Below are 22,924 nucleotides of genomic sequence, written 5' to 3' on the forward strand. Positions count from 1 at the left end.
TATGGTTCCGGCCCAGCCTATCTTAAGGAGCGCCTCCAGCAGCACCAGACAGGCCGCTTAACAAGATCAGCCTCGGATGGCCTTCTCTCTGTCCCATCAGCCAGGACAGCTAGACTGGTGGGGACGAGGGAGAGGGCCTTTTCTGTGGTGGCCCCCACTCTGTGGAACTCCCTCCCTAGGGAACTCCATCATGCCCCCTCTTTAATGAGCTTCTGTCATGCATTAAAAACGTGGTTGTTCAGGCAGGCATTTGGGGTGGGTTAGGGTATTTTAGAAAATGTTTTTATTGTAGAATTTTATTGTTTTAAACTGTTTTATTGTGTGTTGTACATCGCCCAGAGTGGCTGGGTGACCAGCCAGATGGGCGATTAATAAATTTAATAATAAATAAACATTATAAAATTTTCACAAGTGTTCTGGCACAAAGACTACATAATGTGACCCCAAACTACATTCACAGAGACAAACTTGGCTTTATCAAAAAGAAGCAATTTGCTGGACCGATAAGAGGCCTATGTCATTCCCCGCCCACCTCCCCAGCCTCCCGCTCTGCAGTTTTGCTAGGAATGCTTTTTTACCTGTCCAGCAGGGGTGCTTCAGAGAGGGAGGGAAGCAGGATGGAGAGACCTCAGATGCCAGCCTCTCCAGCCTCCTCTCCTCCCCACCCACCAGAACACCCCCTTTACCTCCTCTCTGAGGTTGAGTGCCTGACCTTGGAGACGCACCTGACGCGGTTCTTTCTGTGCTGGCGGGGAGGGGCAAGGGGCGGAGCACTGATTCAGTCCTCCAAGGTCAGAGCACTGTCCCCACCCACAGATCTGGGAATCCACAGTATCCTATGGCCCCCAAGATGGGGTCAAAGGGCAATAGGATCGCCCTACTCAACAGGATCCACTATTTGAAGCAATTCAGATACAGCAAGGAGAATGTACCATAAATCTGTAGGCTGATGATGTTGCTTTGACCTCAACAAACTCCGAATGGAGCTGACTAGAGCTTTGCAAATTACATAGAGGACTATGGGGTTCAAGCATTCTCAGCCTCAATATGATACAGGGAAAAAAATAAGCTGCACAAGACCTGCAATATTAGTATCTCTCTCCTAGCATTAAACACTGAGGGATTCATATTCCAGACCAGTTGAAAAAACTTATGAAGCTGAATTACAAACCCTCTTTCAGGCAAATAGGGGATGTATCCCGAAGATGGGAAAAGCTTCACCTGTCCTGCTGGACTGAATTGCATCCATGAAGATGTCAGCCTTGCCAAAGCTTAATTCCCTATTTCAGACCGCCCCATTACATCTGTCATTATTGAAATAAATGGCGGAGACTATTTACACCATTGGTTCATGACTACAAAAAGTGTAGGAAATGTAAGTGTAAGGAATGTCCTATTTCAGCAAACCCAAAAAGGAGGCTTGGGCATGACAAATAGGCAGATCTATTTTGCAGCATATCAGCCTAGGCAACCGATAAGGATAATGTCTTCTGTTGCCTTACAAAGCATCTGAGTCTTTCTGTATTGCTAGATGAATCCTCCTGTGAGTTGACCCATGCCTGCTTGTTTCCACACGTCAGTAGCTGTCATATAGTAACATGTAGTGTTGTCAAACCTGTGAAGTCACATTTCATTACTAAAGGAATAGGCATTGCACAGAGAATCCAGTAGATCTCATCTGTTACATCAGATGTGTCTGAAAACAGTGGAGTGCTGGGAGCATTCTAGCTTTAGAATTATACAGAGCATAAATGACATAACTTTGAGAGCACTTGCTGCCATAGGCTTTAATGGGGCAGAAAAACCTTAATAACTTTGGATGCACTGCTTAGAACCTCACCAAAACCATGAAAGGTAAGGCAGAATGCGATGCATCAGTAGTTTGGACCAAAGTTTGACAAAAACATAGCATCTGCCTTTCTGAAAACTGTAGTGAAAAGGATAAATGTATCAACTGTAAGCCCTTTCTAAATTGCTGAACCTGCTCCAATTTTTATAACCATTTGAAATTTGGCACAATTACACACTTCATGAAGTACATCACTGATGACAAGGTTCATGTGATTAGTTCAAGACATGTCCGTTGTATAAGTGATAAATTCTGAAACTTGAACTGCTAGAACATTTTTTTCAACTTGCCTTTACTAACGGAGCAATCCCTACCCCCTTTAATGACATACTGTTTTCAGTTTCATAATTGCACTTATTTATTCAGTATTAGATTATGTATTTTTCTTCTTCTTCTTCTTCTTAATGCTCTTACAAGAATAAATTAAATATTGAAGGAATATGAAATGCATGTAATCAAGAAAACATATCCTGCCCTTATTCTGGGAATATTTATGTTCTGCACATCATTATATTTCAATATGTACTGATATAAGAGAAAAATAGTTTATTGAAGTTTCTTTGTTGTCTTAGCCTCAGAACATTAATAGACGCCTGTGCTGGCATTTATACAGTGTATCTCCTACATGGGTCCTCTAATATAAAATATGGCTTGACTGTAATATGAAATATGGCTTTCCCCTCTGTGTTTTCTTTGATGAGATGTACTATCAAAATTAATTTTGTTCACATTCCAAGCATTTTTACAGATTCTCCTGTGTGATTTCTTTGACAAGAACTGAGAGCTCCCTTCTGACTGAAGCTCTTTCCACACTCCAAACAATGATATTTCTCCCCTATGTGAATGATTTGATGTTGAGTGAGATTTGCCTTCTTACTGAATCTCTTTTCGCTCTCCGAACACTGATATGTTCTCTCTCCTGTGTGAGTTCTTTGATGAGAAGTGAAATGTGCCTTTTTACTGAAGCTCTTTCCACAAAGCATTGATATGGTTTCTCCCCTGAATAAGTTCTTTCATGATGAGTGAGAATTATTTTGCGACTGAAGCTCTTTCCACACTCAAAACATTTATATGGTTTCTCCTCTGAGTTCTTTGATGTTTGGTGAGAGTTTTCTTCTCACTGAAGCTCTTTCCACACTCTATGCAAGTATACGGTTTCTCTCCTGGGTGAATGCTTTGATGAGAAGTAGGATTTCCCTTGCAGATGAAGCTCTTTCCACACTCCAAACAATGATATGGTTTCTGCCCTGTATGAGTTCTTTCACGATGAGTGAGAATTATTTTGTGACTGAAGCTCTTTCCATGCTCCAAACGTTTATATGGTTTCTCACCTGTGTGAGTTCTTTGATGTGAAGTGAGAGTTATTTGCTGACTGAAGCTCATCTCACACTCCAAACCATGGTATGGTTTCTCCCCTGTGTAAGTTCTTTGATGTTCAGTGAGAGTTTTCTTCTCAGTGAAGCTCTTTTCACACTCCAAACAAGTATATGGTTTCTCACCTGTGTAAATTCTTTGATGACAAGTAAGAGTTCTCTTCTCATTGAAGCTTTTCCCACACTCCAGGCATTTATGTGGTAACTTCAATGCCTGAATGTTGCAATGAGTTTTTTTTGTATAATTCAGAATTGAAAGCTTTCCTGCGCATATAGCACCTATTATTTCCCTGTCTTTTATGCATTTCTTCTGGGATTGTGATATCATGGTAGGCATTGCCCTGAGAAGCAAAGGAATAATTCTTCCTATTCCAATTTACTTCTCTTTTCCTTCTGTGCTCTTTGCTATGTTTACATCTGTCTTTTTTCAGTGGCATCCCACATGTTTCTGCCTGATTCTCCACTTTGCACCTGTTGCCTTCTGAAATTAGGAGAAGAAATTGGTGAAAGCCTGAGTTAGCAATGGAAGCATAAATAATTGGCCACCCTTAGTTAATGATTTTGATACAAGAACTGAAAAGACTGAAATGGGATGCAGTTCATCCCATGTGTTTGTGGATCGCCATCAACTGACGGTTGGCAAGGTACAATGCCGTTGATTGGGTGCTGGCTGCCTCCCTAGAAACCTCCTCTGCGGCTTCTGGGATTCTATGATGCGTCAGTTCTGTGTTGTATTTGTTGCAACTCTCAGTGTTTCCTGATGATTTAATGACTGATGGCCAATTAGTGTTTTGATTCTGTTGTGGTTTACTAACATTTTGTATTGATGTCTCACAAGTATTAGCTCCTCTGTGGATTGCTGTTTAATGCTAAGCCAGAATTAGAAATGTTTTAGTAAATAAAATGGACAGATCCTGGTTGTTTGGAAGATGGGATGTGGAGGTGCTGAAATACATAAGCAAGCTTTGCATGGCCTGTGCTGGGGAGGCCTTCCTCTGTGCCTGGACAATGTGCCTGTTCTGGGCTGCCTTTCCCTAATCAGTGCTTTGCTGCTGGTGGTTTTTGGGATTCTGAACTGCCTTGATGGATGTTGTGAAAATGTTTTTTGTTTTGTTTGAGGCTTGTGTCTTTAAGCTGCTATCTTAACACAGTGTAGAACCATTTGGTGATTTTAATATAAATGTATCTTATTTTCTTTTTGAACACTACATTCTGAGGGCTGTGCCCTAAAAAGCAGCCTCAAAACACTAAATAAGTAAAAGATATACGTTATGCGCAAAAAATGGTATTATCTTCCCCATCATTTATTTATTTATTTATTGCATTTATATCCCGCCTTTTTTCCTCTTGCAAGGAACCCAAGGCAGCTTACTTTATCATCCTCCTCTCCATTTTATCCTCACAACAACAACCCTGTGAGGGTTGGGCTGAGAGTGTGTGACTGGCCCAAAGTCACCCAGTGAGCTTCCATGGCCAAGTGGGGACTAGAACCCGGATCTCCCGGCTCCCAGTCCAACACTCTCGCCACTACACCACACTGGCTCTCTAATCATTATTGCATTTGGAACCCGATATTACAATTAAGCAGGAAAAAAGGGAGCCTTACCGAGAGAGGCCACGATCCCACGGTTCTCCTCTGTGATTTGCCTGTGCAGGGCTCTCTGGTCAGGATCCAGCAGTGCCCACTCCTCCTCTGTGAAGCACACAGCAACCTCCTCAAAAGTCACCAGACCCTGGAGGAAAAAAGAAAACATTTCCTACTCAAGGATAGCATAAAGTGAGCTGGCTGGCATTATACTGCAGGATTGAAACCTGCTTGCTGTGAAAACCAGTTGCTGAGGAAACAACAGCAAGAAACTGGTCCTCCTGTCCTGCTTGTGGGCTTCTCAAGATGGAGCTGGTCAGTCCCCCTGAGAAACAGGATGCTGCACTAGAGGGGCCTTTGGTCCCACCCAGCAGGGCTCTCTGTAGGATCTTAGCTCTGCCAGAAGGAACAGAAGGAGAGAGAAGTATTCTGGCCCTGGGAGGTGAGCAGGGAATGGAGGCACCCAGGCTGCTCCCTGCCTGTCGCCCCAGGGATCCTCCTACCTGATCCGGCTCCACTCTGTCACAAAGAAACAGAGATGGCAGAGCACTTATCGCTGGCGTCATTTAAGCCCCTGCGAGAGACAAAAGATCATGGGAAGCCAGTAGCACATATTTGTCCCAAACTCTGGGGAAGTGAGCCATTTGGAACACACTTGTTTTCCCAGTCAAATGCACAGAATTGCACTGGATGTGATGCAAGTCTAAACACACCAGGGCTTTACAAAGTGTCTCATCTTTAGTTTGCAATTTCAGAGTTCAGTTGGGTAAAAATGTGTGTTTTTCCATTTTGGCTCCTAGCCACCAATCAAATTGTGGGTTTCCATGTATAAAATCTCCACCAGTTGAAACTTAAATATTATTTTGAATTGTGGAAAAAGATGGAGACAAGCATCTTCTCCCCAAAAGGCTCAGGTGGGAGGGGAATAAAAGCAATCCAAGGATACTCCAGAGAGTGAGGCAAGGTTGAAATTACAGCCACCCCCAAATTAATGCTTACCCTGCAAGGCAGGATGTCCTTCACCCTCCTGCCTGATCCCCCTTTGTCGGGGGCTCTGCCTGGTGTCTGATGGAGCCCTCTCTGCTGCAGGGAAATCAGGGACCACTTCTGCAAGGAGACTCTGTACCTGAAACAGCAATGGAGATCCAAGAGATAGAAAAGGTTTTGAAAAGGGATGAGACAGGCAAAAATGTTGGGAGTGAGTTACAGGACATCTCTCCTCAGGTGAATTCCAAAAGGGGTTGGGAAGTTTCAGGATATCCCTCTCTCACATTCCTGACCCCCTGGATGAAACGCTCTCACCTGCTGCTCTTCTGGCTTCCTGTCCTCTGCCCGGATCTGGAGGAAGCCTTCTGCCAGGGCCACCACCTCGGAACTGGTCTCCGCTCCACACTCTCTCACCCAGCTCGCCATCTCCATGGGCAGGATGGTCAGGAACTGCTCCAGGATCACCAGGTCCAGGATTTGGTTTTTCGTGTGTCGCTCTGGCTTCAGCCACCCACGGGAAAGGTCGTGGAGTTGGTTGCAAACCTCTCGGGGGCCCTCACCCTCCTCATAGCAAAACTGCCTGAAATGCTGGAGCTGCACGCCTGAGGTGACCGTGTTCTCACCCAAGTCCTGCTGCGCCATTTGTTCCCAGAAATCCTGACTTTGCCCAGTCTTAACAGCATCAGGGTCGCTTTCTCCTTTAGGGTGGCCTGAGTTTTGCTTGGCCATCGTTGATCCCTGTTGCAAGGAAGCCTCCAAGGGGCCAAAGAATCTCCTTCCTCTTTTGTTTCTGGGTAAAGATTTCCTTATGAGGCGTCAGGAATTGTTACACTGTAAAGGAGTGTAAAGAAGTGTTCCACTGTCAGGTCAAGAAGAAATGTGCAGCACTCCAGCTAGTAAACTGGTCTTGTCCTGGAAGGAAAGGCAGGCAAATGCCAAGACTGCAGGAGAACTAGAGAGCTGGGGAGGATCCTTCACCTGAGAGCCACAGACCAAAGTCCTTCCCTTGCTTGAGAGTCAGAAGATGTCTCCTCCCCTCTCCTCCCACCACACAGTCCATCTCCACCCATTCGTCCCTCTAGATTCTAAAAGTACATTCGCTCTCTTGATCTTCCCTCCAGGACTGATCCATTCTTCATCCAAGCCCCCTGCCACACACCCCCTTTGTGATGCCTTCTGCTGCCGCCATGTTCTTCTTTAGCTTCTCTTACACTAAACTTCCTTATACGTGGTTTAAATTAAAGCTGACAGTCATTTAAAGAAATCTTTGTTGATTAGTCAGCTGATCTTCAAAGGTCAATTTATTAATCAACCAAATCCACATGCATAGAAGCTTGAAATTCTAATGAGCACAAACATTGCGCTTTACTTTAGAAAAGCTGTGTTTTACATTAAATATGTATAAAGCCCCATAACATTTCTCCCTGATTTTGTGAGGTATACTGCCTCAGCAAATGGAGGTGCCATTCCTTATGATCAAAGCTATGATCTGCCTCACTGGAACAGAACAGAAGTTCTCAGAGGGCAGCCTCCTGCTTTTGAGGAGACCAGAAGCTTTGTGCCCCACAGAAACTGGGATTTCCTGCTTGTGCTCTGTTGACATTGGCTTTTTTTCTGGTCATGATTTTTAACACCTTTTTAAAATTCTCTTTTATTTCTCCCCTCCCTCCTTATTCATTCATTCATTCATTCATTCATCATCAGCCTCTCCAAATGCCTCTCTCTGCTGGCCTGCATCACAGGGTTGGCGCAAGATCTTTTGCTGCCTTTAGAAAAAACTTCCACATGCACTGCTCCCCCAGCAGTGAAATGTAATCAATAGTAATCAATTAAATAGTAATCAATTAAATAGTAATCAATTAAAGAACTTTTTAAAACTCTCCCTTTTCAGGGCTCCCCAAATCAGCTGCCTCGCCTCCATCCGCCCACCTTTGTTGTCCTTTGTCAGGCTGGCCAATCGAGTAGAGAAGGAGGGGAGCGTCTCAGCCCCATGCAGAATGGCATCGGGGACCCATATGTGTGGAGGGCAGTGCCCGATTAATGGGGGAAGGATTTTAAGTAATGCAGAGCAGTTTAATCAGTGGATCAGTTTGATAAATTTGACTCAGCGTTGCAGTTCATCTCTAAATCTTCTGCCTCTCCCCCCCCGCCATCTGCCAAATCAAAGGGTCCTCCTGGTCTGCTGAACGAGGAGTGAAGTTCCCCGACATTGTGGGGGGAATCCCAAGTGGATCAGCAGCACAGGTCGCCTCCCTATGGGGAGAAATGGGGGGAGGGCCCAACTCCCCTCCATGATGCAAAATCAGATCTGCCTCTGACATGCTGAAGGTTGAATGTGGGCATTTTCCCCACTGGGGTCTTCCCACCCTCACCTCCCTCCTCCTGCAGCCCAGGGACTCCGGTTCACCCCATTGTGCAAGGCGGGTGGGGGGGCTCCAAGTCCCCTTTCCTCTGGGGGAAGTGCATTTCCTGTGGGGGACATGGCCCCTCCCTTCCTCCCTCCCCAAATCCCCTTCTTCTCTTGGTGTCAACTTTAGCCCCTTAAACCCTCAGGGGGCCAAGCAGCAAGAACCTTTGTCTGCTCCTCTCCAAGCAGGACCAGGGAAACATCTTCCACTGCACCACATTGGTTTTTGGCTTCCCCTCGGATGCTGCTGACAGCAATTGCTCTGGACATTTTCTCTTCTTGCTGAATGAAACTGTGCGTTTGTGCGTTTTGGTTGTAAAACTGTCTAGAGGCTGTTCTTGCCAAAAGGCTCAAGAGGTCACAGGGCCGTCAACAATTCAGCCCAGGACACTGGAACCTTCAGGGGCTTATGAGAGAAAGTTACAGTGCCATCGTGTATGTATCTGTTCACAGGAAGGCCCATTCAGTTCCATGGTGCTTACTCCCCAGTATAGGTGTATAGCAGCCTCCCCCAAGGCCTCCCCGTCAGAGCTGGACCCACTTTGGAGCCAATACGGTTGACGGCAAAGCCTGACTGACACCTTGTCACTTGGGGCTAAAAGGCCTGATCCTAATTGGTGATTGCACTCACTGGACTAAAAATCTCCTTGAATTGCTGGTTCTTAGTTGTTTTCTACACTCCGAGCAAAATCATCTGAAAAACAAGGAGGGAAAGACTTAACTAGCTGGCCTTTCCTTCTGCCCAGAAACGAGATAAACGTTTCAGGCATGGTGGCGTCAGGGATATCGGATCTGAAGCTTAGACTTGCTTTGGCTTCCCTTTTGCAGACAGACAGGGAGACCCTTTCTAATTTGAATTGGCTTATACCTGAATTTTTATGACACTGAGAGGAAATGAGACGAGGGCAGCTCTCTTGTGGCAGGTTCTTACGGCTGCTTCCCAATCTCCCAGGCTATGGGAGGAAAGAAAGACCAGTGCAGGGAGGAGGCAGAAGCTGGGTACTGGGCTCAAAAAACCCTTTTCACACATAGTCCCTTGCAAGTATTCTTTGTAGATCCTATTTGAAATACCTGCATCTGGAGTCCACCTCTTATTAAAAGCTTCAAGATAAACTAGAAGGGACCCTCTTTTGGGTAGAAAACACGATGTTAGATTCCTGGGCAGAGAATCAAACTTCCATTCAGTCAGTCTGGAATCTCCCCCAAAACGTTAAAATGCCTCACACGCACACCACCCATTTTCTCCTCAAACAAGCCCATGAAATAGGTTAAGCCTGGGAGAAAGCAGCTGACCTATGGTCACCCAGGGAGATTTGTAGCCTCCCAGCTCCTGCTCCAACCCCCCAACCCCACACCGCATCTGCACCAAGCTAAGCAGGCAGAGCCACCTAACACAAGGAACCTCTTCCATTCACTTCTCTCCCCACAACAGGCACCTTTCCAAGCCCTCTCCTGACTCTCCCAAAGTACAATAGCAGAATTGAGCGGAAATACAGATAATGACAAATGTATTATTATGACCTAGAAATTTAATATATTCTTCCTGGTCAGGGAAGCTGCCACATTCTCCCTCTCTATTTTCCCTTCAGTTCTTCAAAGCGGTGAATTAGTCAGGAGGGTGGACTTTTAAGTTTTGTGTGTGGGGGGTTAATTTCTTTGTGTGTGTGTGCATAAACATTAACGAAATCTCCCATTTCTTGAATTACATCATAGTATTTTATTTATCTGAGCGCCGAAGAATTGATGCTTTCGAACTGTGGTGCTGGAGAAGACTCTTACGAGTCCCCTGGACTGCAAGGAGGTCAAATCAGTCCATCCTAAAGGAAATCCACCCTGAGTGCTCATTGGAAGGACAGATAATGAAACTGAAGCTCCAATATTTTGGCCACCTAATGCGAAGAGAAAACTCCCTGGAAAAGACCCTGATGCTGGGAAAGACTGAAGGCAAAAGGAGAAGGGGACGGCAGAGGATGAGATGGCTAGATAGCATCACGGATGCAATGAATATGAACTTGAGCACGCTCCGGGAGAGAGCGCAGGACAGGAAGGCCTGGCGTGCTATGGTCCATGGAGTCACGAAGAGTCAGACACGACTGAACGACTGAACAACAACAACATTTTATTTATCTGAAATATTTATAGGCGTCTTTCAGGGCAGGTGCCCTGCTGAGGCAGCGTGCATTATTAAAATGCATATAATAACATTCATAAGAAAAACACCCAATGCGATAATAAGCAGCAAACGTTCCACAAAACAACAAACATCAGCGTCAGACAGAAGAGCGTCTGTTGCTGATCTTAAAGTGTGGGAAGGCTGACATGGGTGAAAGTGGTCCTTCAAGTAAATTGGTCCCCAAACGAGCACTTTAAATTGGGCTCAGAAACACACTGGTAACCAGTGCAGCTCATGCAATATAGGCATTACGTGATCCGATAATCTTACCCCCGATCAAAACTCGGGAGGCCGCATGCTGCACCAGCTGAAGTTTCTGGACCATCTTCAAAGGCCGCCCTCGCACAGTGCATTACAGTAGTCCAGCTTTGACATCACTAGTGCATGCATAACCAAGCCAAGGCCCATTCTCCCCAGATAGAGCTGTAGCTGCCAAACCAAATGGCACTCCTGGTCTCTGCAACTACCTGGGCTTCCCCAGTTAGTTCCCCAATTAAACTATGGAACTCGCTAGCATGGGATGTAACGGCCACCAACTTGGATGGCTTTAAAAGGGGGTTGGACAAATTCCTAGAGGAAAAGACCATCAATGCCTACTAGTCTTGATGGCTATGGGCTACCTCCAGTCCCAGAGGTAGCGAGCCTATGCAACACTAGTTGGTGGGGAACATGGGTGGGAGGGTGCTGTTGCGCTCAAGTCCTGCTTGTGGGTTTCCCGTGGGCAGCTGGTTGGCCACTGTGTGAACAGAATGCTGGACTAGATGGACCCTGGCTCTGATCCAGCAGGGCTCTTTTGTTCTTATGCATAGACCTTGTAGGGGGCAGCAGCAGGGGCTCCAAAATCACACCTGCACCAGGCCCAATAAACCCTCTGGGTAGCCCTGCAAAGCTGACCATGGGGGGGAGGGGGGCACCAAAGGCACTCCTCGCCCAGGGCCCTATTTATCCTAGGGCAGACCCTGGCCACTGCCTTTAAACCTTCAGCCGGGATGCCCCCTCTCCCTGATTATTTGCTATTGCTATGAAACCGCTGGCAAATACACTTGGGGCACAATCCTATTGTTTACGGCCTCGATGCTCATAAGCCTCCAAATGTGGAGGCGTAGAAGCATCCAGTACAGAGCGGGAGGAGCAGCAGAGGTAATTGTTGCCTCCCGTCTTCCCGCTCTGCCTTTTTGCTCGACTGGCTTTTTTGCCCATCTAGCTAGGGCGCTTCAGAGGAGGGGGGAAGGAGCCCGGGGAGACCTTGGGATAGCTCGTACCCTGGTCTCTCCAGTCTCCTCACCTCCCTGGCCATCAGAATGCCACCTTTACCCCTGTCCGAGGTTGAGCTCCCAGTGGCATACACACACACCCATCGTTGGTGGCGCATAAGTAATGAAACAAATGGCTGACGAGCAGCTGCATGGCCAGGGGTGGCCTGTTTCCTGGGTGCCCCATGACCAATCAAGCAGATGAAAGGCCTGGAGGTGGTTCTGAGTGTTACATTTGCATTTGGTAGCTGTTCACTGGAACTCCCAACATGAGGTCCAAAGAGGTGTCCATGCGAGTGAAGGAGGCCATCATTAGGCCGAGGAAACAAAATAAACCCATCAGAGAGAGAGCAAAAACAGTGGGAGTGGCCAACACAACAGTTTGGAACATCCTGAAAAAGAAGGAATTAACTGGCAAGCTCAGCAACTGCAAAAGGCCCGGAAGACCATGGAAGACAACTGAAGTGGATGACCGCAGAATTCTGCTCATGGGGAAGAGGAACCCTTTCACAACAGCTAGCCAGGTCATAGAATCATAGTAGGGTTGGAAGAGGCCTACAAGGCCATCGAGTCCAACCCCCTGCTCAATGCAGGAATCCAAGTCAGAGCATCCCTGACAGGTGGCTGTCCAGCCTCGTCTTGAATGCCTCCAGTGTGGGAGAGCCCACCACCTCCCCAGGTAATTGGTTCCATTGTCGTATTGCTCTAACAGTCAGGAAGTTTTTCCTGATGTTCAGCCAGAATCTGGCTTCCTGTAACCTGAGCCCATTATTCCGTGTCCTGCACTCTGGGATGATCAAGAAGAGATTCTGGCCTTCTTCTCTGTGACAACCTTTCAAGTACTTGCGAAGAGTGCTATCATATCTCCCCTCAAGTCTTCTCTTCTCAAGGCTAAACATGCCCAGTTCTTTCAGTCTCTCTTCATAGGGCTTTGTTTCCAGTCCTCTGATCATCTTTGTTGCCCTCCTCTGAACCCTCTCCAGTTTGTCTGCATCCTTCTTAAAGTGTGGTGCCCAGAACTGGACACAGTACTCCAGATGAGGCCTAACCAGTGCCTAACCAGGTCAAGAACGCTCTTGTGGAGGTAGACATGTCATTGTCAACATCTACAGTCAGGAGACGGCTTTATGAATGTAAATACAGAGGCTTCACAACAAGGTGCAAACCACTGGTAACACTCAAGAACCGACAGGCCAGATTAGCCTTTGCCAGCAAACACCTAAAAAAGCCTGCCCAGTTCTGGAATAAGATTCTTTGGACTGATGAAACCAGAATGATGGGAAAAGTATGGAGAAGGAAAAGAACAGCTCATGATCCAAAGCATACCACATCATCTGTCAAACATGGTGGAAGCAGTGTTATGGCATGGGCATGTATGGCTGCCAATGGAACCGGATCACTGGTGTTTATTGATGACCTGACTGCTGATAAAAACAGCACGATGAATTCTGAAGTGTCTAGGGTTATACTTTCTGCTCAGATTCAGCCGAATGCTGCCAAACTGACAGGACGCCACTTCATATTGCAGATGGAGAATGACCCAAAACGTACAGCAAAAGCTACCCAAGAGTTTCTCAAGGCAAAGTGGGATGTTCTTCAATGGCCAAGTCAGTCATCTGATCCAGCCCAATAGAGCATGCTTTTTACTTACTGAAGACAAGACTGAAGGCAGAAAGACCCACAAAAAAGCAGCAGTGCAGTAAAGGCCTGGCAAAGCATCTCGAGGGAGGAAACTCAGCATTTGGGTTCCAGACTTCAGGCAGTCATTGACGGCAAAGAATTTTCATCCAGGTATTAAAGGCAATCCTTAAGTCTGAAATGATGTTGGTTTGTTCCATTACTTATGAGCCACCAACGATGGGGGTGTGTGTATGCCACTGGCTGTACTTCCTGAATGGTTAGCGCCTCACTTTTGTCACACCCCTTGAATTACAGCTGAAAGTCCTGACTTCACTCCCATCTGGATGTGTTTCCTTTCAACTTCAATGTGGTGGTATACAGAGGCCAAATGCCAAAACAGTTATCCTTGTTCCAATATTTCTGGCCCTGACTGTAAATGGCAGAGACTATTTCCACAATTTGTGCATCACAACAAGCCTAGACTTGCAAACATTGTCCCATTTCAACAAACCAAACTTAGGCAACTGATAAAAACAAGGTCCTGTATTGCCTTACGAAGCATCTGAACCTTATCTCCTGTGAGCTGACCCATGCCTGCTCGTTGCGAGGATCAGTAGCTATCACATAGTAACGTTTAGTGTTGTGTGACCTTATGAAGTCATATTTCATTCCTAAAGGAATAGGCATTGCACATAAATTCCACTAGATTTCCTCTACAACACAGAATCTGTCCAAAAACCCTGGAGTGCTGGCACCGTTCTAGCTTTAGAACAATACGGAGCATGCATGACACCTTTGACAGCAGTTGCTGCCACAGGTTTTAATGGGGCAGGAAAATAACGTTTGATCCACTGCGAAGAACCTCACCAAACCCATGAAAGGCACCCTTCCTCAGTCGGCCAGAATAAAATGCATTGTAGTTTTCACCAAACTTTTACAAAAGAGTATCATCTGCCTTAACAAAAATTGGAGTAAAAAGGATACATGTGTCAGTTGTAAGCAATTCTGAACTTCCTTAAGTTATGCATAGTGTGGAGAATATGGATAGGGAGACATTTGTCTCCCTCTCTCAATATACTAGAACCCACTGGGGTCATCCCATGAAGGTGATTGGTGGGGGATTCAGGACAGATCAAAGGAAGGACTTCTTCACCAAGCACAGAGTCAAGCGATGGGATTCGCTACCAAAGGATGTAGTGACGGCCACCAATTTCAATGGCTTTAAAAGAGGGCTGGAATAAACTCCTGGAGGAAAAGGCTATCAATGGCTACTAGTCTTGATGGCTATGTACCACCTCCAGTGCCAGAGGCAGTAAGCTTATGTACACCAGTTGCTGGGGAACATGAGTGGTAGGGTGCTCTTGCACACGTGTTCTATTTGTGGGTTCCTGGTTGACAGCTGGTTGGCCACAGCGTGAGCGGAATGCTGGTTTAGGTGGGCCCTTGGTCTGATCCAGCAGGGCTATTCTTAGGAGAGTTCCCTTCTGACTGAAGCTCTTTCCACACTCCAAGCACTGATATAGTTTCTCCCGTGTGAGTTTTTTGATGAGAAGTGAAATGGTGTTTTTTTTTATTACTGAAGCTCTTTCCAGTGTCCAAACAATGATACAGTTTCTCCTTTGTGTGAGTTCTTTGATGCAGAGTGAGATGTATCTTCTGACTAAACCTCTTTTCACACTCCAAGCACTGATATGGTTTCTCCCCTGTGTGAGTTCTTTGGTGAGAAGTGAGAGTTGTCTTCTGACGGAAGCTTTTTCCACATGCCAGGCATTTATATGGTTTCTCCCCTGTGTGAGTTCTTTGATGAGGAATGAGAGCTGCCATCTGACGGAAACTTTTTCCACATGCCAGGCATTTATATGGCTTCTCCCCTGTGTGAGTTCTTTGATGACAAGTAAGACTTACTTTATGACGGAAGCTCTTTCCACACTCTAAACAATTATATGGTTTCTCCCCGGTGTGAATTCTTTGATGTGCAGTAAGTGCACGCTTCTCACTGAAGCTCTTTTCGCACTCAAAACATTTATATGGTTTCTCTGCTGTGTGTGTGCTTTGATGAGAATTGAAATACTGCTTCACACTGAAGCTCTTTTCACTTTCCAGACATTTATATGGTTTCTCCCCAGTGTGAGTTCTTTGATGAGAAGTGAGATGTTTCTTCTGCCTGTAGCTCTTTCCACATTCCAAGCAATGATATGGTTTCTCCCCTGTGTGAATTCTTTGATGACATGTAAGATTTCCCTTAACACTGAAACTCTTCCCACACTCCCAACAATGATACGGTTTCTCCCCTGTGTGAGTTCTTTGATGGCAAGTGAGATTTACCTTCTTTCTAAAGCTTTTTTCACACTCCAGGCACTGATGTGGTTTCTTCAATGTGTACGTTTTGCAATGAGCTTTGTTGTTTGATTCGGAATGGAAAGCTTTCCTACGCATATGGCACAGCGTTTCTCCCTGTCTCTCAGGTATTTCTTCCTGGATTGTGATGTCATGGGAGCCATTGCCCTGAGAAGCAAAGGAATTCTTCCGCCTATTCTGATTCGGTTCAGTTTTCCTTCTCTGCCATTTGCTGGTTTTCGGTCTTTCTTTTTCCAGTGACATCCCACATGGTTCTCTCATATTCTCCACTTCCCACCTGTCATCTTCTGGAATAAAGAGAAGAAATTGGTGAAAGCCTGAGTTAGCCATCAAACTTCAAATCACTGAGCGCTCTCCATTAATGATTCTGATAAAAGGGCTCAAAAGACTTATACAGGATGCACTTAGTATACGTTTCACTGCCTCTGTTGACTGTCATTTACTGACTGTTGATAAGGTACAACGATTTGAATGGGATCACGGAGACCCTGGCTCAGCTTTCTCAGCTGAGAAATGAAATGGACAGTGTGTTCCTGGGCCAGCTACTCTCCCTCAGCCAAGGCACGGTCAGAAGGCACACGGGGCAGCCACCTTGCTGAAGCTAAGCAGGTCTGGGTCTGGTCAGCGCTCGGAGGGGAGATCGCCTGGGAACCGCATGTAGCCACCTTGACTTCCATTACTGAAGAACGGTGGGACAGAAATGTAATGGATAAATGAATAGTCAGCCTCACAGGCTTGTTATCAGGCTGCTCGTCAGTAGGGTGGTAGCGCTGGAATTTGGCAGCCATGGATATGGACACCTTAACAAAGCGTTGCCTGTGCCAAGGCAGGAGAAGACGGCAAAGTCATCTTACCTAATCGCCCAATAGTTCACTTCCACAAGGTCAGATCTGGCACTGGCAAGCTAATCAAAACTGCACATACTCAAGAAAGCTTTGGGATGGGCAAACACACATCTAATCATACAGGCATAGGCCAGCCCGGAAATGACCTCCCTGAGACGAGGAAACGACCAGCTCAGGTGCTAGGCCAGGAATTCCCAAACCCGTCAGGGAAGATGCAGTCTTGAACAGCTGCTGGCTCATTTCCTCGTTTAATCAGCACCACCCCAAATCACCCACTTCGGCATCTGAGGTGGCTCAGGCGAGGAGTTCTCCAAGCCTCACGGTTTTCAGCCCGGAGCAGCTCCAGTCACCTCCTGCGAGTCTTCCTGGAACTCCTTGGTGGCTTTGTAATATCACCGGCACCGTTTGTGCCCTTGAAGGCTTTGTGGGCAGCGGAGGAAAATCCAGAGGCCTGTGCACTCAGTGTACCAGCTTACTGGAGCTGTGCCATCCATCGCTTTTGCACCAGCTCCATCCTGGGCCCAGCCTACTGGAGCCACCTTGGGTTCCTGGCCTAGCTGCTCTCGCAGAATTCCACCCGACTTCTGGATGGGATGGTCTCCTTCCCATCCCTCTACCCCAGCTAAGGGCGATGTAATCTGGGGGTCCGCGCAGGGCTGTTCACACATCATGCTAGTCCGTGATGACTGACTAGCCATGCAGGGTGGGTTATTTTGTGAACAACCCAGCCTGCGTGGTTAGTGCACCCACCAGGCAGGCAGGCAGGCAACCCACGCTGCATGGATTGTTTGCCTGATCGTCCCCCACCCACCCTCAGTCCTCCTGCTGGCATCCCAGGGGACCTGGTGGCAGAAGCCGTCTTGTCTTTCGCCAAGCCCCCATGGACTCCTGCGAAATGGAAAGGCAGGACAATAAGTGTTTCAGTAAACGAAAACAAACAAGTCCTGGCAGACTGGAAGAAGGGATCTGGAAGGGCTGAAATACGTCATGGAACTCCATGTGGCCCTTGTATGGCAGACCTTCAACTCTGCCCTGAGAACGTGCCTGTTCTGGACTGCCTTTCTCTGAGCAGTGTTGCGCTGCTGCTGGGTTTTGAGACTCCGAGCTGCTTATGTTTGAGGCCTGCGAGTTTCAGCTGCTGCCTCAAAATACTCTTCAGTCTTTTGACTATTTTAATATGATTCAACGCGGTGTTCGCCAAGACAGAATCTGTGAAGCTCGTCACTCCCTGGCCCCTTCAAAATGTTAATATTAATTAAAAACTTGAAAAACATTAGCGTGCCAGGTTCTCCTTCCCTTTCCTGAACCTGCCGCTCATCCGCTGTTCAGAGGGCAGGAAGAGATGGAAAGCATTTCTTCCTGGCTCCACCCAATCTTCATCCGCCCACACACTTTCCTCTTTGCTCTCTCTCTCTCTCTCCACTCCCCGCCTCTAGCCTTGTTCTTTCTCCCCCCTCTGCCCCTTGCCTTGCCGTTTTCCCCGCCCTCCCAGTCTTTAGCCTGGCTATTTATCGCCCCCAACACCTCTTTTGACAAGCAAGGCCCCCTGGCAGGCATGATGTGAGTAGCCACATCCCCCGTGGTAGCCATTTTGTGGTGGTGTCCGCAGCAGTTTCTGAAGTCTGCAAATCTGCCCACAGGTCCATAAAGGCTGGAGACCCCTGATTCAACGCATCTTATTTTCTTTGTGCACATCACCTTCTGAGGGCTGTGCCCTGAAAGGCAACCTCAAAATACCCCAAAATTGTAATATTATCTTCCCCACCATTACTGCATTTGGAAACAGACAGTATAATTAAACAAGAAAACACGGAGCCTTACCGAGAGAGGCCACGATCCCCCAGTTCTCCTCCGTGATTTGCCTGTGCAGGGCTCTCTGGCCGGGATCCAGCAGTGCCCACTCCTCCTCCGTGAAACACACAGCAACCTCCTCCAACGTCACCAGACCCTGCATGAAAAAAGGAAATGCTTCCTTCTCAAGGAGAACATGAAGTGAGCTAGCTGGCATTATACTGCAGGACTGAAACCTGCTTGCTGTGAAAACCGCTTGCTGGGGGAAAAACAGCAAGGAACGGCTGTGTCCCTCCTGTCCTGCTTGTGGCTTCCCAAGAGGCATCTGGCCGGCCACTGTGAGAAACAGGATGCCGGAATAGACAGGCCTTTGGTCCGATCCAGCAGGGCTCTCCGTATTTAGCTTTACCAAAAGCAAACAGGAGAGATATTCTGGCCCTGGGAGGTGAGCAGGGGATGAGGCACCCCGGCTGCTCCCCGCCTGTCCCCCCAGTGATCCTTCTGCCTACCTGATCCAGTTCCACTCCATCACGAAGAAAGAAAGATGGCGGAGTACGTGGTACGGACGTCATTCCAGCACCTGAGGAAGGCAAAGATGGGAGGAAGCGAATAGCCTATGTCTGTCTCAGACACTGAGAACTCAGTCCTAAACTCCTGGGAAGTCAGCCCCTTGGAACACAATTGGGCTGTTCACACAACACCCTAACCCACATTCAGCCGTGCACTTTTCTAGGAAAGCGGTGTTGCCGATTCAGCGAGGGGTGAGACCAAAGGGTTCACAAGGGTGAAGGTAACACTTCCTCCAGGGTCTCTAAAGAGACTCACAGAAAAGGCCTTATCCAGGGACAATCAACATAGATTATTTTAATTTCTTAATTATCAACAACAACAGTACACATCTAAGAATTTTACACAAATAACAATTCACATAACACAAAACAACAGACGAGAGCACACCCCACCCAAAGTTCGGACTTCCAGGCTGGGTCCAGAACAACAACAAACTTCTCCCTGAAGTGCAAGTTTTTTCCTTCTGCTGGCCAAAGAGGGAAAGCAGACTCTTCCCATTTCACCTCTTCCCATGATCACCACCTCGTTTCCCCACCTATCAAGTGTCAAAGGCCGCCAAACCAGACACTTTACAGTCTAGGCATGCCTGTTACCTTGCATGTTTGACAGTTCAAACACACGAGGAAGCAGCCAAGGCAAGTCTCTGTATTTTGGATAGCTGCAGTTGTGCAAGTAAAGAAATTCATACATGAAGCAATAAAGGGCACATTTGCTCACATTCCACAGGGCTGGGAAAATGCAAAAAATCCCCCGTTTTGCGGATAAAAACAACAAACAGCAAAGGGCTCTGACCACGAGCCGGAGCCGGGACACAGGACTTTGCAGCAGAGAAGTTGGGTTGTGTTGCCAAGTACCCCTGGATGCCAGGCAGAGCCAGCTGGAGGACCGTGGAGGAAGGAAGGGGAAGCACACGGCGCAGGGCGGGTTGTATCCCTGGCCGTCTGTCGGGAGCACGAGCCACAAACTTTGGAATGTTCATGGAACAACCCACATTGCGCAGCTTGCCAATCAGGGCGGGTTAGCGTGTCGTCTGAACTCACCCAATAGGACTGACTTCCCAGTCAAATGCATAGAATTGCAGGGGCAGTGATGCAACTCTAAGTACGCTGGGGTGTTACCAAATGTCTTATCTTTAATTTGCATTTTGGGAGTTCAGTTCGGTAAAAATACGTATTTTCCTATTTGGGCTCCAGGCCTCACATCAAACTGTTCGTTTCCATGTATAAATTGTCCAAGTGTGGAAAATTAAGCACAGTTCTGAACGATGGAAAAGTTTGGAGACTAGCGTCTTCCCCCACAAAACATGGGGGAATGTGAAAGCAGCCAAGGATCTCTTCCATACTCCAAAGAGTGAGACCAGGTTGAAATACAGCCACCCCAAAAGCCATCCTTACCCTTCAAGGTGGCATGAGCCTCACCCTCCTGCTGGATCGCCCTTTGTGGGGGGCTCTGTCTGGTGTCTGAAGAAGCCCCCTCTGCTGCCGGGAAATCAGGCCTCACCTCTGCAAGGAAATTCTTTCCCTGAAACAACAATGAGGATCCAAGACATGGAACAAGCAGAAAGGTTAGAAAAGGAACAAGAGGCAACAACGATGGAGGCAAAGTATGGGACACCTTCTCGATCATCCCAGAGTGCAGGACACGGAATAATGGGCTCAAATTACAGGAAGCCAGATTCTGGCTGAACATCAGGAACAACTTCCTGACTGTTAGAGCAATACGACAATGGAACCATTTACCTAGGGAGGTGGTGGGCTCTCCCACACTGGAGGCATTCAAGACGAGACTGGACAGCCACCTGTCAGGGATGCTTTGACTTGGATTCCTGCACTGAGCAGGGGTTGGACTCGATGGCCTTGTAGGCCCCTTCCAACCCTACTCTTCTATGATTCTAGGACATCTCTCCTCAGCTGATTTCCAGACCGGGTAGGGCAATTTCAGGTTCTCCCCCCGTTACAGTCCTGACCCCCTGATGAAATGCTCTCACCTGCTGCTCTTCCGGCTTCCTGTCCTCTGCCTGGCTCAGGAGGAAGCCTTCTGCCAGGGCCACCGCCTGGGAACTGGTCTCCACGCCACATTCGCTCACCCAGCTCGCCATCTCCGCTGGCAGGATGGTCAGGAACTGCTCCAGGATCACCAGGTCCAGGATTTGGGATTTCGTGTGTCGCTCTGGCTTCAGCCACTGACGGGAAAGCTCGTGGAGTTGGCTGCAGACCTCTCGGGGGCCCTCAGCCTCCTGGTAGCAGAACTGCCTGAAACGCTGGAGCTGCACGTCTGAGCAGACCGTGTCCTCGCCCGGCTCCTTCTGCACCGTTCTCTCCCAGAATTCTCCACTGCTCCCGGTCTGAACAGCATCAACGTCTCCTTTTGTTTCGGGGCCGGCTGAGTCTTGCTCCGCCATCTCTGCTCTGTGTTCCAAGGAAGCCTGTGCTCCACGGGGGTCACAAGAAACTCTTTCCTCTTCGGTATCTGGGCAAGGATTGCCTATGAGCCGGTGCTACTAAGGCTGTGTAAAGAGAAGACACGGTTCCGGTAAAGAATTATTACGGCAGGAACGGACCAAGAATCGCTATGCTGTCAGCGCAAGATGAAATGTGCGGGACTCCAGCTAGTAGCAGGCCTTGTCCCAGAAGGAAAGGCAGGCGAGTGCCAGGATTCAAAGAGAAACGGGAGCTGGGGAGGATCCTTCATCTGACAGCAAGAGGTCAAAGTCTTTCCCTTGCACGAGAGTCAGAAGATGTCCCGTCCCGTCCCCTCCGCTCCGCTCCGCTCCCCCCACACGGGTCCATCTCTAACCGCTCGTCCCCAGAAAAGTACAGCCCCCCTCTTGGCCTTCCCACGAGGCCTCATCCAAAGCGCCCAGCTACACACCCTCTCCCTGACGCCTTCTGCGGCTGCCACCTTCCCTTATCCCGTAGATCCAACCGCCTTAACGGCGCTTTACGTTTCGCCTGTCGGCCGTTTCAAGAGATCTTCGCCGATTCGGCATCGGAGTTTACACGGCCGGCGCGTTTGTGCGACACGAAATCGCTCGTGAGACCCGCAACGTTTCGCCCCGGTTTGGCGAGGCCCGTTGCCCCGGGAGGCGGAGGCTCCATTCCTCGCGGCCGCAGCCGGAGATGCCCGCTGGGACGGGGCGGAAGTCCTCGCGGGGCGGCCCCCTGCCTGCGAGGGGGCCAGCGGCGCTGCGCCCGCGGAGCTGGGGCTCGCCGGCTGCCCCCTGCCCCCGCGGGCTCCCGAGGCTCCTCGCCATCCTCCGATCGCCCCCTCCCCTCCTCGCTCGTTCGGTTACCAGCCCGCCCCGCCCGCTCGAGGGCGCCTCCCCCCGCCGGGCGGGCCCAGGGCCTCCCGCTGCCTCGGCAGCTCCGCCGCAGCGCCCGCCGCGCCGCGCCGCGCCGCAGCAGGCGCACGCCCGCCGTCGCGAAGCAAGGGAAGAGCTGCTCGCCGCGCCGCGCCGCCGAATCCGCTGCCCCTGCGAGGCCGCCCTGGAGCGGCCCCCGCCCGCCCGCCGGCGGCGGCCGCTCTCGCCGGCCGGGCCGCTCCCGCGGGATCAGGCCCCGGCACCGCGGCGCTGAGTTGCGCCTCTCCCCGAGGGTCTGCCCCCCGCGGCCCAGGGACCCCCCGCAGCCCAGGCCCCCCCCGCAGCCCAGGGGCCCCCGTCACCCAACGCACAAGGCGGGCCGCGCCCGACCCCACCAGCAGGCGCCGACGCCGCCTTCCTCCGGAGTCGGAGGCGGGGCAGGAAGGGCCGGGGGCGCTTCCTGGGCGGACCCGCCCCGCCCCGCGCCCCCTCCCCCTCGGGGGCGCTGACCTGCCCCCGCAGCCCGAGCGGCGGCGTCCTCGCGCTGCTGCTCTGCCGGATTTGTGAGGAGGGCAAATATATAGATTCCAGAGGATAAAACCAGAGTTTCAGTTATCTTTGCAAGGCTGGTGAAGAAGGATGCTCTTCACCATTTCTCAGGAGGTGGAATGCGGGGAGACCAGGCACATCTCCCGTGGGAGACGGTTTCAGAGCTTTGTTGCCAGCACAGAGAAGGTCCTGTCGGTTGTACCAGTGAAACAAACCTCAGACCGTGGCAGAATGTAAAGGGGAACCCTCCCGACAGATTTTAA

The 22,924-nt window shown here is 49.0% G+C and overlaps 2 protein-coding genes across 2 annotated transcripts; both read right to left on the reverse strand.

Annotated features, from left to right (window-relative positions):
* Window positions 1-1,515: 1,515 nt before the first annotated feature.
* LOC146355904 (uncharacterized) lies at window positions 1,516-22,561 on the reverse strand. Its single transcript, XM_084831153.1, is given in 9 exon segments — window positions 1,516-2,828; window positions 2,831-2,935; window positions 2,938-3,420; window positions 14,855-15,892; window positions 18,272-18,398; window positions 18,751-18,821; window positions 20,206-20,332; window positions 20,799-21,317; window positions 22,484-22,561. Coding segments are annotated over 8 exon segments (2,619 nt in total). The 5' UTR covers window positions 21,213-21,317; window positions 22,484-22,561; the 3' UTR covers window positions 1,516-2,574.
* On the reverse strand, window positions 5,220-6,603 carry LOC146355905 (zinc finger protein 174-like). Its single transcript, XM_084831123.1, has 3 exons — window positions 6,110-6,603; window positions 5,807-5,933; window positions 5,220-5,381 (listed from the first exon to the last, which is right to left on the reverse strand). Exons 1-3 carry the CDS (start codon window positions 6,521-6,523, stop codon window positions 5,374-5,376), a joined length of 549 nt encoding a protein of 182 aa, XP_084687249.1. The 5' UTR covers window positions 6,524-6,603; the 3' UTR covers window positions 5,220-5,373.
* Window positions 22,562-22,924: the final 363 nt, after the last annotated feature.

Source organism: Heloderma suspectum, chromosome 2 (assembly GCF_057233095.1).
Source record: "Heloderma suspectum isolate Gila_16-S chromosome 2, 16-S_ref, whole genome shotgun sequence".
Classification (NCBI taxonomy): domain Eukaryota; kingdom Metazoa; phylum Chordata; class Lepidosauria; order Squamata; family Helodermatidae; genus Heloderma; species Heloderma suspectum.